General features: G+C 45.8%; 1 protein-coding gene across 3 annotated transcripts in view; it reads left to right on the top strand.

The window, feature by feature from the left end:
- The window catches only part of LOC125949493 (transcription intermediary factor 1-alpha), a 43,344-nt gene that overhangs the window by 23,194 nt on the left and 5,150 nt on the right, over nucleotides 1-15,000 (top strand). For all 3 annotated transcript variants that reach the window (XM_049676593.1, XM_049676592.1, XM_049676594.1), the window contains 4 exons: nucleotides 8,960-9,460; nucleotides 13,690-14,004; nucleotides 14,076-14,328; nucleotides 14,396-14,845. In XM_049676593.1, the coding sequence (XP_049532550.1) occupies nucleotides 8,960-9,460; nucleotides 13,690-14,004; nucleotides 14,076-14,328; nucleotides 14,396-14,845 (1,519 nt within the window). The remainder of the gene's footprint in view (nucleotides 1-8,959; nucleotides 9,461-13,689; nucleotides 14,005-14,075; nucleotides 14,329-14,395; nucleotides 14,846-15,000) is intronic.

Here is a 15,000-nt window from a genome sequence, read left to right on the forward strand (position 1 = left end):
GCGTCCTGATGGTGGTAACATCGTAACGAGACACCATACCCTGCGTGTGTACGTACGTATGACGTGTTTACACATGAGGTAAGGTATTGGGCGCACGTGTTGCAGTGTCTGTATCCGATCCGGTTTCTGCTCTCTCTCTTTATCTCTCTTTCTCTCTCTCTCTTTGTACGATTGATGGAGGAGAAGGGTATTTGCATTAATGCCACCAGGACATGCGGCTAGATAAGCATCGCACGAACTACCTTCTCCATCCGGTTGTGAAACCATCAAGCAAGCTCTCTAATCTTCAATTAAATCTTTTGCATTTCCAATTAAACTCCGGAAGCAGTGGCGCTAGATACGCCAGGCTCCTAATTACAATCGGTCGGTGGTGAAAACCCGGGTGATGATACCCCCCTACCCCTTCTCCCTTTTCAAGTGTTAGTCAGCACTTTGAGATTCATTGTTATCATCGGTTGTTTCATGAGTTGATGAGTTTCTCCAAGAAGGAATTGGAGAACATTGTCCATGCGACAAAGCGCACCCAGGCAGCAGCCAGCGAACAATAGAGCGAACGGGCATGTATTATGTTTTGAAGCGCTGGCTGTGGAAGCGACCGTAGCCGCAGGGATGGAAGTTTATGTGTATCTCTGGTTAATGGGCATCGCGATGGCCGCAGTCTCGATTCCTCGGCGCAGCAACAATGGATGACAACGAACGGGGGAAGCTTCAAAGCAAACAACACACATTCACTACTGCATCGTCGTGGTCTGCTTTTGATGATGGTTTATAGCTGCTGCTGTTTGAGAACGGCCATTTCATCTCGGGAAACTCATTTCAATCAGCACGATGGCAGGGCAACGTAGAATGATTCATCAAATATGGGTATGTGATCATCATTCTGGGGAACAATAAAAGACGCATCGCTATCAAATGGCCGGAAGTGTATTGGCTTCTAGGCGGTAGTAGTAAAGAACCTTGCGTCCCCACTAGCAAGATTCTGGTACGTCAAACTTGTCAGTTCTCCTTTCACTGATGTCTTTTTCCTTTTTTCCTACGTTCCTGCAAAATTTTGATGCTTTTTCGCAATAGACAAAACTTTGCTGGCCTTAAATTTGATAGAAACATTTCCGTCCCGATTAAGTTAAATTTTTTTTTCGAAATAGTGACGAAAAGTGACGTGCCATTCGTCAGAAAGTGAGCGAAAGTTTCATACATTTCGACAGGATTTTGTTAACATGGACTTCTGGGTAGAGTGTATAAGTGAAGCATATATTTTGAGAGATATAAATCTAAAAATATAATACTTGGAGCATCTTAGAATCCTCTAGGTAATAACAGCGATAAGCTTGTGGTGTGTAGTGGATTGTGTTCTTTCAGAAGCATCGTGGTCCGAGTTTTAGTTGAAGGTAAACATAAACAAAAATGGAGCGAAGTATGGACCATTCAATCATCTCGTCAAACAGACTGCTGTGAAAAGCGCTTGCGATCCAGGACAAAAGCTTCCTGGATCTTGGGTTTTTGGCGCTACCTTGACGTCCTTCAACTGTTGGAAAGCCAACAAAAGTCGACGTGTAATTCCTCAGGTTCTTGCTTTTTGTCCTACACGAAACTGGATTATTTGGCTGTTTGAAAACGAGAGGAAGAGTGGGAAAAACATGTATCCATTGTATTGTGTTGTTCCAAGTCAATCATTCCTCACCGCACACCGCACGTACACGGTGCCGGTATCTTGGACTTCGGCTTTGGGACCCTCTGGATTTCCAGCGTGTGAGTTCAAAACGAAATGGACCATTCTTCAACATGTTTTCGTTCCCACCCATCGTTCGTGGTGGCTCACAGAGTGATGCCTCCCCAAAGAACGGTCCTTTTTTCTCTGACCCATTCTCTGGAGGGAATCCCTTACCACGGTGCTGGTGCCCACCGATTGTTATCTATAAACGAGTCTGGCTAATACTGTTTGCTTGGTGGAGGCCCAATGTTTACCTTGTACTTTAACAACGCTTATCCAAACTCCCTGCTATCCCCCGCTCACCGTACAGCAGCAACTGGCCACAACTGTATGTTCGGTTTGTGGCGGCTAGACAAGGACTTGCCTGCGGGTTTCGAGCAAATAATCCCATTGATTAGATAACGTCGAGAGAGATAAAGGAGAGATGGCGTTATCGGCGTAACACCACGAGTGCGCCAGTTGGCGGGGTTACTTTTCGAATGGCGGAACCATTGGATACTTTCTTATTCGATTTTGTTTCGGTTGTTGGGCTTACTTGGAAGACTTGGTTCTTTTCCATTTGAATTCAACGCTGAAATGTAATTACAACTGAATCTCTAACAAAGAATTTCGCTTTTCACTTATTCTAGTTGTAACTATATTTTGTCGTAAAACTTAGCGACTTAACGCATATACATTCCTTTTCATTCGGTGTTCTTTAAAATAATTCTGCGGATAGAAGAAGCTTTCCAACTTCCCTCAATATACTCCCTGTGCTACATCCGTTCGTGCATCATGGGATGTTGTGACATAGTCACGCGCTTAATGTTTAAACTTATGCTTGTTTGGCTTTGTACAAGCGCACACAAACACACTCATTCAACGGTTTGTTCAACGGTGCGTCACCGTCAGCAGTAGCAGCAGCAGCAGCAGCAGCTGCCATTAATCTCGGGATAAAGGTTTCGGCGATGAATTGATTACGGCATTCATCGAAGCATAATGCCAAACCCTGCGCAATGCACATCCACTTCCACCGATCTGCTTCCCTTCTGCTCGCGATTCTCGTGTCGACATTATCCTACCATCATCCTACCACGGGCGCACACCCGTCACCCATTTCCACCGCTTCGTCGCCACCATAAGCCGTTTATTTATGGCTGCGCACCGTTGGATCCGAGGCTAGGCCGAGGCGGGCTAGGATGAAAGTAGTATCAAAGAAGCTCAGGGCAGCTAAAAGGATTTGAAAGAAGCCACCCCGGTGCCATCCAGGCCAAACCAGGGTGCCTGTGCACTCCATCCGGTTGGTTGGTTGGTTGGGAAACTGCAGCAAATGTTTTGGATCTAACGAGAGATCTTTACCCCTTGTCACGCCATATTGCCGCGCGTAGTGCACACTTTCTGCTTAAATAAGAGGATTTGTTTCTTTGAATACATTTTAATTTTACTTCCTCTTTCTCTCGCTCGCTCTCTCTTTCTCTCTTGGGTCCGCTCTTCTTCATGCCTGACACACGGTTCACGAAGCTAGGGAGGGCTACGACAAAAATGAAAACACCACGGAAGCTGCACAAAGCTGCAGACAGACCGTGCACCCACCACCGCGCTCTAGTGGTCTAGTTCTGGGTGGGGGCCGTATGAAAAATCTTTCATTTAAATTCAACATAAATACAAGTCTTGGCAAATATTTTGCTTAAATTCTCATTCCCATTCGCCGAAAGCTTCTTTCCCTTCCCAACTTTGCTCACCATTTGCGCCCAGGAATTCCCGTTGAGGGAGTGGGGATATTTTTTTTGGTGGAACTTTTTGCACACACCCCACGGACACGGTACGGTACGGAAGTCCCGGCAACTTTGGGCCAAGGCATCAGTCAGGATCAGGACGACCGACTCGGTGTGGTGCTGTAGTAGTGACGTAGTGTCCCGCAAGCCACCGTACTGGGCCTTCCAGCATATATTCTGCACGTTTGTGAATCAAGAAGGACGGAAAAAGGAACAAGAAAAGCTAATAAAACTTGACGCTCACTCACTCTCTTACTGCTCGTGCTTCCTCACAAACGCGCTGGGACACTAGCATCCTCTAGCGAGAAGCGAGCATAATGTGAAACTTTCGCACAATTGGAATATTTTCTTTATGGTAATGTTTTTTCAAACATTTTATCAAGACATCATTGTTGCTCGCCTTCCCACCCATCACCCAAGCAAGGGGAACAACTGTGAACCTCGGCGCAGGGGTGCTGCTGGTGCGGTGCTGCTACTGGTACTGGTACTGGCCACCGGGCACCGGGTTTCGGTGCTTATTTTGCGATGAATTGAAAACGTAATGCCATATTAATTACATTTCTGTTGCTGTCACCGAAATAGAGTGAAGAAAAAGGGGTTTTTGGGGCGGTGGGAAAGAGATGGAAGATAGGGCACATTATCTAACTTTAAGTCGAGCAGACGGATTCAACTTTTGTCGTAAATCTTGGCGACTTAACGCACAGAGAGCAGAGCCCGCGCTGGGTACTCTGGCCATGATAGGAGCAAGGTTATCCGATTGTGTTTCCCCGTTTGGCGTATCGCTTCCGGCAGGCATGCGGGAGAGCTCTGCGGCATCGTTTTGGGTGCGGAGCTTTTCGTTAATGCACGTGAAAGAACCCATCGGTGCCCCTTGATTGGATGCAATTACTATGGAGCTCAATTACGGTAATCAGATAACATTAATCAGATTACGAGCTCCACCTCGGTTCTCTGGTTCTGGGTTGGTGGCTGGATGCTCGGCTTTGGATGCTGGCCGCGCCGGGGAAGGGAGGGAGCGAGGGACCAAGAGATTATTGGTTTATTGTTGGAAGTAATCTAGTTTTTAGAAAACGAAATTTTACGATTTAAGTGTGTTGGAGCCGAAAGAACCATCGATCTTATTAGTGTGTTCCGTGGGCGTAGCTGCTGTTTCTTTATGGTTCCGCACCGCACCATTTTTCAAGCACACTAATAGCAACGATCGCGTGCTTGCCGCGATCGCAAAACCGAATCCTACGCGCGCGCCTGTCCCGGCCTTCTGCCCTCTTACTCCGTACACCTCCTATATCGAGTGGATCTAACCGTTCGCGATGCTCCAGATTTCCGGGGGAGGAAGATCGTGACGACACGACGAGCACAGAAAACCTTCCTTTTTCTTTGAAATAATTCAAATAGCGTGTGTGTGTGTGTATGGGGGTCCAGCTGGTAGATAAAACGGTGTTGCGGTGTGGGGTCCGGTGGGGGAGGGGGGGGGTCCTCATCGTCTCACGCCTCTCGCCGTTGCACACGTGGGAAGGGTGGAAGTAGGCCGCCGCAACCGTTGCCGCCACACTGCCGGTGTCGCTGTCGCTCCGTCGAGATGATGATGCGGTGGCCGGTGACGTGTGCTGCGTGCGTTCTTTTGCGTTGGGTTTGGGTTCGAAAAAGTCAACCTGATCACGCCAAAACGCGCGACCCGGCGGTGTGAAGGAAGTGGGCACTTGTCCGCCATGTCTATATGGCTGGCGCACCAAATCGGACCAACGCCTAGTCAGTCGCCTTGGCTTGGCGGTGATCCCACTTATCGGTTAGGGCTTAGTGTGGACGGTGGACAACCGCCTTGCTTGGTGAACTGACGGTGTCATGGCATATGCGCGCCCACCACACCAGTGCACACCACCAGTTGATGGTGACAGAGGAAAGTGACGCGGGATAAACAAGCTCTGCCAACTTACGGAGATGTCCGGCCGACAGTGACACAGTGCTGCGATGCCCAACAAAATTGCTTGAAACTTTCCAATGACCTTATCAGGACAACTTTCCGCGCGCGAAGTTCAATTGTAACTCGACAAGCTAACGAGGTGATCGTTGTGATAACCTGACGCGCTCCACCTGACGCTTGTTCCGCTACTCCTCCTCCGCGGCCCACGTGTGGGATATGGTTCGGATCTTTTGTGCGACCATAATAAATTATGACGCAACCAGGCCAAGTTTTTTTTCCTGTCCCCGGACTAATACGCCTCCACGCAAGGTGGTAAACACTCGTGGGAGGAGCAATGTCTCAGACCCCGTGTCATGATGATTTGATGTTCGCAGAACACGGTGAGATCAAATTCAGATTTAATTTGTTGGGACGTGCTTTGCATTTCAGTTTTCGGGGTTCCACCATTTGGCGTTTCGAAAATGTGCTCTTCGAAACTGCATGTCCGGCAGTTGGGCCGGCGGTAGACAGTTTTATGGTGATCCTGTGTGATTTGTCTTGCATTTGGGTCAATGTACGACCTGCACGGTAGTGGTGATAGGCGCGCGCAGTATCTGTGTCGTAGGATTGCATGCGTGATCGAACTTTAAATACTCGAATTCGTTCTATCTGCAAACTTAGTGTTGGTTTCATGTTCGATAATATTCGATGTCCCTTCTGTGTATCTTCAAATTCACCCATTCCCATGCTTGTCAAATCGAGTTCATAAATATTGGTCCAGAGAAAAGCATAAACTCCTCTTGCATCCTGCCGCAAGTCTCGCGGGAGGAGAAGCAAATATCCGTTCCTTGGAAGGCGAGGCGTACGCGTCTCGACACAAAATGTGACATTCACTGCCTAATGACGTTAGTGGCAGTAATGCACCGTACGAAAAGTTTAACGACAGCTCGTTCTTAATTTAGCCAAACGAACGATGACGATGGCGGTACCGCAGTAGGCGACAGCTGTCATATACTCACTTTCGAATGTGGTGTGCTTTGATGAGCCAAATGAGTGGGGGAAAAAAATATGATCGATTTGTTTTATTTTTGGGTTTTCCTCTGTTCTCGCCAAGCTGGTGGAGGGTCTTGATGGTGTAAAAGTATTATTCGCTGCAGACCCGAGAGACCTCCATCTATCTTTCCTTCCCATCATCATGGAATGCAAATGAATATTTATCATGAAGGCAGCGGGACAGCAGACAGCAACTTTTATATTTTTCGCTTTACGTGTGTACGGCAACTCGGCTGCATATCTTCCGCTCATCGCTTATTGAAAGGGCATCGGTTGATTAAGATGAATGATGATTGATGAAGCGTCGCGCATTGCATTTTGGGAAGTCATTGTTTTCGTGTTGAACTTTGCCAGCAAGAACGAGGGAGCGATCCGGCAAGCGAGCGTCTACTGGTACAACTCCTTGTGGATGATTGAAAACGGTTGGATTTTGGGGCGAAATGGTTGAACCTACTCCTTCAATGGAAAGTGGCCATTCTGTCAAAAGTGTGGGGCAAACCACCATAAGCCGCATTGATGACTAATTGATGAACTTTCCTCACGTTCGCGTCTCACTAGAGCAGAATCAGTTGAAGTGCGTAGTGAGATGCTTAAGCTAAAACTTTCGATTCCGATCGTCACAGCCACAAAACCAAATCATCCACTCGATGCTTTAAACGATGGAAAGCGCTTGATAATGGTTAACCGCCAGAAATTGCTAGACTGATTGCAAATTTCAGAGACCTGGCAAAAGCCATAACGTGCCTGTAATCGTCGTGGCCTTACTCGCTCTTTTAGTGGTTCTGGCAAAGCCAAACGATGAGATTGCGCCACAGCCACGAGATAAGAAACCGCAAACTCGGTGGTTGGATTCGTTGTGCTTCTTTTTTTTTGTTTTGTGAATTCCGAACCGAGTTTGGGATTCGCGGCCCGTTAAAATGCGATGGCGTTTATTTACAGCGCTGCCATCATGCGTACCTTGCAACGTTGCCAAACCGCTTCTTCTCAGATAGTTGAACTGTTCCTCGAACGGAACGGACTGTCCCGTTAAAGAGGAAGATTATCTGTTTTCAAGATAAACATACAATCGAACTACTTTTATCGCGCTACTTCGTTACGTCCGCTATATGGCTCGCATTGGCTCCTTACGGTTTAAATCCGCAGAAAAAATGTAATAAATTTTGCTAAGCCGCTATATCTGAACAAGTCTTTATCATCCCTTATGGTGGAAGACATACAGTTTGTGGGAACTCAAACTGGTCAAACCATGCTGGAGCCAAAAAAAATCGAACATTTAATCTGCTACTGCTTATCTTGGTAAGCGCTAGTGCAATTGTAGACTTTAGATGCGTCATAAACTCGGTATGTTGTACATAGACTGGTGCCTGTTTACCCTATTTAACCACTAACCCCATCCGATAACGGGGTTTAGAGCGTTTAGCTGGTGAGCAGTTTCTTTGCTTCGGCTTCAATATTTGTCGTCGTCACATTCACACTCGTAAGAAAGATACTTCAAATTTACTGTCTCCACAGAAGAAACAATGCTCGAAACCTCTAGTTTTTATTAATTTTTTTTTTGTCAGAAAATAGAGAAACCTGTTGATTGCGATTGTAGCACTGTGTCACAGAATCCCTTTATTTGTAATCGTTCTTGTTGATCTCTGCTAGAATAATGTGGTTCATTCACATTTCTCTGAAATGAGATAACGGGTTCTGTATGTCGATCGCCGATAGTACTGCAGCAGCAGAGTTATTGACGTATCCAATTGAAATGACGTTTTAATTGCTCCGTTCATTCCAACCGTATTTGACAGTTCAATTAGCTTCAAAAGATCCAATTAAAAGCTGCCAACTTAACGATGGATCTGGTATGACACGGTGCAATCCATCGTTCATACATTTACATAGACAATGATAATCCCAGGAACCAACGCATCATATGATGTTATTTAAAATTTCACCAAAATTGTTTATTGAAAACCGTGAAAAGCATTAGAAAAACAATCCCAACAAAAATACTGACGTGGTAGTTGATTATTCGTCCTAGACGAGCAGCCGATTTGATGGTCGGCAGTGATAAGGTGACGTGGCTTTCCTGACTACGGTCATTTTTTATACGCTTTAATAGCCAGTTCAGACAAACGTGGATACCGTGGGGCCTCCAACAGCTGTGGTGTACTTCCCTTGGTAGTATATGAGCAACACTAGTTTGTACCGCGTAACGGTTGTGGTACCGAGGTACCGTTCCACAGGTCCAGTTCAGTGTCAAATGACCCTTCAACTAGGTGCGAAAATTGAATTGCAAAACACTGTGCGCTGCGTTTCGTAGTTTATAGACCTTGTATGAAAGGGGAATTGTTCGATCATCGTCCAGAGTGATGAGAAGTGTTAGTTTTGCGTGGAATTCATCATTCGAGTCTCACTCCTGCGAAATGCAAGCTATACAGTCCGCGTCGCAAGATGTAGGCCGATGGAACAAAGAGAGAAAGAGGGGGACGGTGGCCACTTGTAGCATAACTAATTGCGTTTCTTTTCCCGTTTTTGTGTTTTCTTTCGGTACAGATTGATACAGCGGAAACGGCAAATGAGCCTCCCGCTCCATCGAAGTGTGTCTGGTGCCAGCAAACCCTCACACCGAACGATCATCCTAAGCTACTGGAGTGTCTGCACATCGCCTGCCATGCGTGCGTTAAGCAGAAGTTCCAGGACCAGGCGCACGGTACGGCACTGGTCTGCCCGATCTGTAAGATGGAGAGCCGGCACGAGTTCATCATTGATAATGTGTTTCTGAGCGAAACGACGGCCAGCAGTGGCGACGACAACCCGGGCAGCGTAGAATCAACCAAGGATCTAATCAAGTGCAGCAGCTGTAGCGATGATGCGATCGCCACGTCCTGGTGCGTCGAGTGCGCCGAGTTCATCTGCGACAGCTGTGTACAGGCACATCAGCGGCTAAAGATCACCAAGGAGCACACGATCAAACCGAAGGAGGCTGCATGTAGCGAACCATCGGGTAACAATGGACTGCCGGGGAAGAACATCATGTGCCACATGCATCCACAGGTTAGTCCTTCCGTAAATGTTACTAATCATTAACTATATTTTGCACTATAAGTTGTTTCATTGCATTATAAATGGTGCTTAGAATGTGTCGGATATCTTTGTGAACAAATTTCATCAGGTAGTTGAATTTTCATCAGGTAGTTAGTTGAACTCAAGTTACGTCATTGAATTGAGTTGAAAAACAATGAATCCTTTTGTGTCCTGGCAGTTACCAGGTTTCTGCGAAAGTGTGTTCAATGCCCCCCCCCCCCCCCCCCCCCCCTAGAAACACAAACCAACAACATCATCGTCATTGTCGTCATTATTACCACGAGAGGGCAACCGCAAAACCAGCTCTTCTGCAAATAACCACCGAGGATTCTTGGTCCGCAGCCAAAAGAGCTTTCCCGGTTGTGTTTGGTGTTGCTTTGTTGTTGCTGAATGCATAACGAGTATGAATATGTGTGCTTTAGTGCTGGCGAATATTGCAGGCGACCTGGACGAAGAAACAATGCGGCACATTGTCGGAGCTGGTGAACTCATTAACCAATTTATGTCGGAAAACGGCCGGGCTTGAAGCGACCATGATGCTGGTTTGCTGCTGGCCCTGCTGTGCTGTGTTTGAGCGTTGAATGCTGGAACTAACCTCATTCGCTTCACAGGAGAGAACGATGATGTGACGGTTTACATTCGCCTTTGACCAGAAACGAGCGACTACGGAATGGTTTACCACCAGTGCCGTCAACACCATCACCAGTGGTGGAGGCAAAATGTTTTATGCTTGCACCTTTCATCTACAAGGCAGAATCTGTTGTGGGGAGCGGGTTCTCTCACTCGTATCGGGTTGCGGTTTCGTGAGCGTGTGTGTGTATTCATTTTACGGAATTTTACAATCACAAAACTACAGGATTATTTAGAAACGATCATTGCATTTGGGGAGGAAACATAACATGCAGATAAAGCAAAGATCGGCCAAAATGTTCCGATCTTTTTCTGTTTAGCATTGAGCTTCAACATGCATGATCCGATTCATCAAAGGAAGGATTTTGTGTGATATAAGTATCTAGTAAATCACTATTTTGCACGAGAATTTGCAAACCTGTTTGGTAAAAATCATCGCATTCCCAAATATGGCCAGTAATTAACTCATGTAATTACTTTCTCTTCGCACACTCTTGTCAGTGTATGCTTACTGGAAATAAGTTGAAGAATGGCGCCTTTACATCAGTCATTCCTGCTAAACCTATCGATGGAGCCACTCTAATCTAATCAGAGAATCTGGCTAGCTCATTTACTCGAGCCACGGTAATCTAATCAGAAAATCGCATTTGATAACCTTTGATGATCAAATCAAATAACATTATCTCTCAGGAAGGGTGAATCAACTGCCAGACAATACTGCGCTGAGCAATATCCGGAGATTTTGAAATTTCCCCAGCTATTACTATATAGCTCTGTTAGTCATATGTAGGTAGATAAAAGGCGGTGGAGTGGTGTAAGGAATTATCTTTAATGCACTTCAATAGATACTCTATATTTCATGTAGACGATCGGTAAAACAGTATCAAGTCATCGAGTGATAATTTGAAACAAAAAGAATCGAAATAGATTCATCTTTTCTCTCCAATGTTAGCATTCGATTAAACAATAATCGGAATATATGTATTGTTATTTTATTGTTTTTTATACTATTTTATTGCGTGATTTGGAAGAGTAGAAAAGATGTCGGGATTCTATTATAATCACTTGTATAATGTATGGTAATTTAATTCTACAATGATAAATGATGATCAATAGAATAGATATTGAATTCATACATTGCTATATTTCACATATAGTTTGATATTACAACAATATTTATGGGACTTTGTTTCATTTGGAATTGATTATTGTTATATCGATGCCCAAGCTCAAACTGCGAACCAACTCCTTGATATAATTTAACTGGCCTCTGTGTTCGTAACCATTTAATATGCTGCACCAAATGCATGCAATAGAGTTTCATAATGAAGGATATTTCGACGAAATTCTCACCGCAACTCGAGCGTTCCCATAGCTCTTTCAATTCATATGAACCACAAGCAAGGTTCGCGCAAGGACAGGATGCTGAATCTATGCGGAAAGGCCGCGGATTGCACTCGTTTTCTGGCGTGCAATTCTAGCTATTGGTGCTGTACGGTTTCCCAACCAATACGACCATTTTTCGACCGAAAGATCGAGCTCACATACGAATTGTACGTACATTTAGTGATAGGTGGGGGAAAAGTGCAAAGGGCAGCTGGCAGCGCACCGGCATGCCGCAGCTTTCATGTTTTACCAGCGTGTGCACAACATGTGCCACCTGCCACAACAGCGCGCCATCGTTTGCTGCGGCAAACCGGGATGATGTTGTACAACGTTCGTTCCGTACGGCCGGTTTTGCGGTGAAGAGAAAATCCATCGGAATAACCGCGAAGTTTGGAAGCTGGAAGAGGAAGTATGACTGGGGATGGCAGGCAAGATGGCGTTGAGTTGGAATAAATTGGATTTCAATGAAATTTATACGCTTACGCCATTGAACGACGGCACATGCGATGTGCGCGTGAGAGATGCAGCAGCAACAACATACTCACGAGCTCCACCAATCCGCAGCAATAATCCTTCCTCATGTTGTGATCGTTGGAACGGATAAGGATATCTCGGGTAGCATTTCGTTGGTTTGCGCGCGGCACTGTGTTGCTCTCGGGCTCGGGACTACTGCCTTCTCCCTTTGTCCATCCATTTGCTACAGTACACTCTAAAATTCAAACAAGCTTTTTACGAGCGAATGCTGATAAAAGCCAATCAAAGCGAAAGAGTTTTCAGCAGATGAGAGCTGTCCGAATGGATGGTAATAGGAAAGGAGCGAAAGGAATTTACGGTGGCCCGGCCGGAGGGGTTGTGCTTAAATTACCATTTATGATTAATGCCTCGTGGACGCGGAAAAATGTAGAAAGTATTTTAGAAAGCTGGTAGAGCATTTCTTCACAAGGGCCACGTAGAAAGGCGAATCGTAAAAAAGAGATGCAACGATCCGATGCTCCTGCTAAATTGGAGAACAAGTGACCAATAAAAGCTGGCTGATGTTGTATTCCGATGCATCTGACATAAAGTTCCATGAAAGGCATACCGATTTGAAGACTTGCAAGGTAGGAAAAGTAGTATCCTATCGTGCTGCTGGTTTTTATGGGACTGCGTCTATATAGCGATTTGTTTTTTTTTCTTGCCAAACGAGGTCAACGAGGCCACCTGCGACAGTGGCACCTTTTTTGGGGGAGGAACACATCGGAACCACCGCCCCGGTTTGGTCCGGTTTCGCCATTCATTCTCAAGATGCTTTGATTTCTGCCGTTGTCGTACCTTGACCTTGTAGCGTCGAACGATCGTTTAGTTTCGATTTTTTATGTATTACAATCTACGGTGTCTTGTTCAGGTTGTTCGATCTTTCCACGAAGTTTATAGCTAAGTTGCTGTGGATACTGGTATTTCTGTGTCTGCTGTTCGTGATATTTTTTTCAATTTATAATTTTCTACTAAAGCTATCGATCGTACAAATGTGGTTTGCTTGTAATGCTTAATAGATTCAATTAATTTGAAAATGCATTTTTCAATTCTGCCACTTCATGCCACTGGTTCATAACCGTACAATATTGAACTCCTCTTTATCTGAATGGCGCTGTTAATATTTAGCTTTTGCAAATCACTACTAACGTGCTCATGAGATGGTCTTGTGATCACTATACGGATACCAGATGTGTTGCAGTCGGCCGTCCTTCATTCGACTCTCTAGCTTTCAAATGATCGAGCATCATTATTAGTGAGGTGGTACGGGGCGAAGCGAACAAATGCTTGTACTGTCCGAGGTATGAAGTGAAGTGTGAAGGAGGGAATCTCAAGCCAAACAATTACTGAACAATTGGCACAGACTTGTTGGTTTGTCGAAAAGCAAAGGCCAAGAGTTATGAAAACAGTCTCTGCCTGGAACCACATACAATGAGAGTGCAGATGTGGGGATCAGTTTTTTTTGCCGATTGGAAAGAATCAATTTGTTCCTCATTTCAACGACCCTTCATAGTGCCCGTCAAGAGGAGGAGTTCTTTTTCTTATTTGTTTATTCGTTTTTGTATGGCACACCCTTCCTTGCTGTTTTCAATTGATTCCTTTCACACATTATTGTTTAGAGCGGTTGTTCTAATATAACGATTCGTTTTGTCTCTTGATACTCGTTACAGGAAAAGCTATCGCTGTACTGTGAAACGTGCGATCGTTTAACGTGTCGGGATTGTCAGCTGCTGGACCACCGGGATCACAAGTACAAGTTCGCGAATGAAATCGCCAGTGAAACGCGCAGCAGTCTGAGTGCTCTGCTCAGTGAAATAAGCTACAAGAAGGTGCTACTTTCGAGCGCGATGAAGGTGATCGACGATCGGCAAGCGCTTATTTCGGAGAAGAAGAAGGAACTATCGAAGGAGATCGCCGATCTGGTGGTTAAGCTGACAAACGCGGTCAATACGCGCGGCAAACAATTGGTCTACCGGCTAAACCAGGTAAATCATAAGCCCATTGCTTGAAAAGTATCAATTTGATCTAATCGCGTGTAACTTTTCTTCCGTTTTAGGTGTGCGACACGAAGCTACAGGTATTGAACGAGAAAAAGGATGCGCTACAACTACTTTCTGGTCACACAGACCACTGTATAGACTTTGTACAAACAGCGCTCGATAAAGGCAGTGATAGTGCCGTGCTGTACAGCAAGAAAACGCTCGCGCGTCACCTGCAGAAAGTGAAAAGCCAGCGGGCGGATATTCCGAACCCTGAGATACCGGTGCGTGTACAGCTACTTCTATCCAACGTTCAGGACCTGCAGAATGGTAAGGTTTTTTGTGGTAGACCCATTGTTTACCGGTTTGTGCTACATGTGGTCCCTTATGTTTTCAGTGATTGCGCGTATTGGTACAATTATGGTCGATGGAAAGCCCTATCCACCACCGCTGAACCCGACGACAGGTCCCCAAGCACCCGGACCGGTCAGTGGTCCCGGTGGACCGGCGGTGCCACAAAGTCGCAGCAAACAACCCAGCCCAAACATAACACCACCGTTGCGACCCGGTATGCCAGGACCAGGCATGACGACACTGTCTGCCAACGGGCCTGGCGGTCTTTCATCGAGCGGTCCGGGTGGCTTCTCTCAAGTACCACCGATGTACAATGGAAATGGTGGCGTACCGGTGGGAGGACCGTTTCCACCGAATCATCCAATGAGTCGATCATTCCCACCAGAGAATGGTCCCGGTCCCGGCACAGGTTTTGGGCGGTTCCCCATGGGACCACCGCATGGAATGCCACCCCAGCAACACGTCAGCTCTTCAACGCATCCACAGAATATGGGTAAGTTCAATAAGGTGCTGACATCAAGCCAATCGGTGTCCTCAAGATTCTTTTTTGGCGTAGTATCACAATGTGGATCGCTAAGATTGATGTGACATAAAATAAAACATACCTTCTTAATTTTGCCATATTTCTTAAAGCTTTGCACATATCGA

This window comes from Anopheles darlingi, chromosome 2 (assembly GCF_943734745.1).
Source record: "Anopheles darlingi chromosome 2, idAnoDarlMG_H_01, whole genome shotgun sequence".
NCBI lineage: Eukaryota > Metazoa > Arthropoda > Insecta > Diptera > Culicidae > Anopheles > Anopheles darlingi.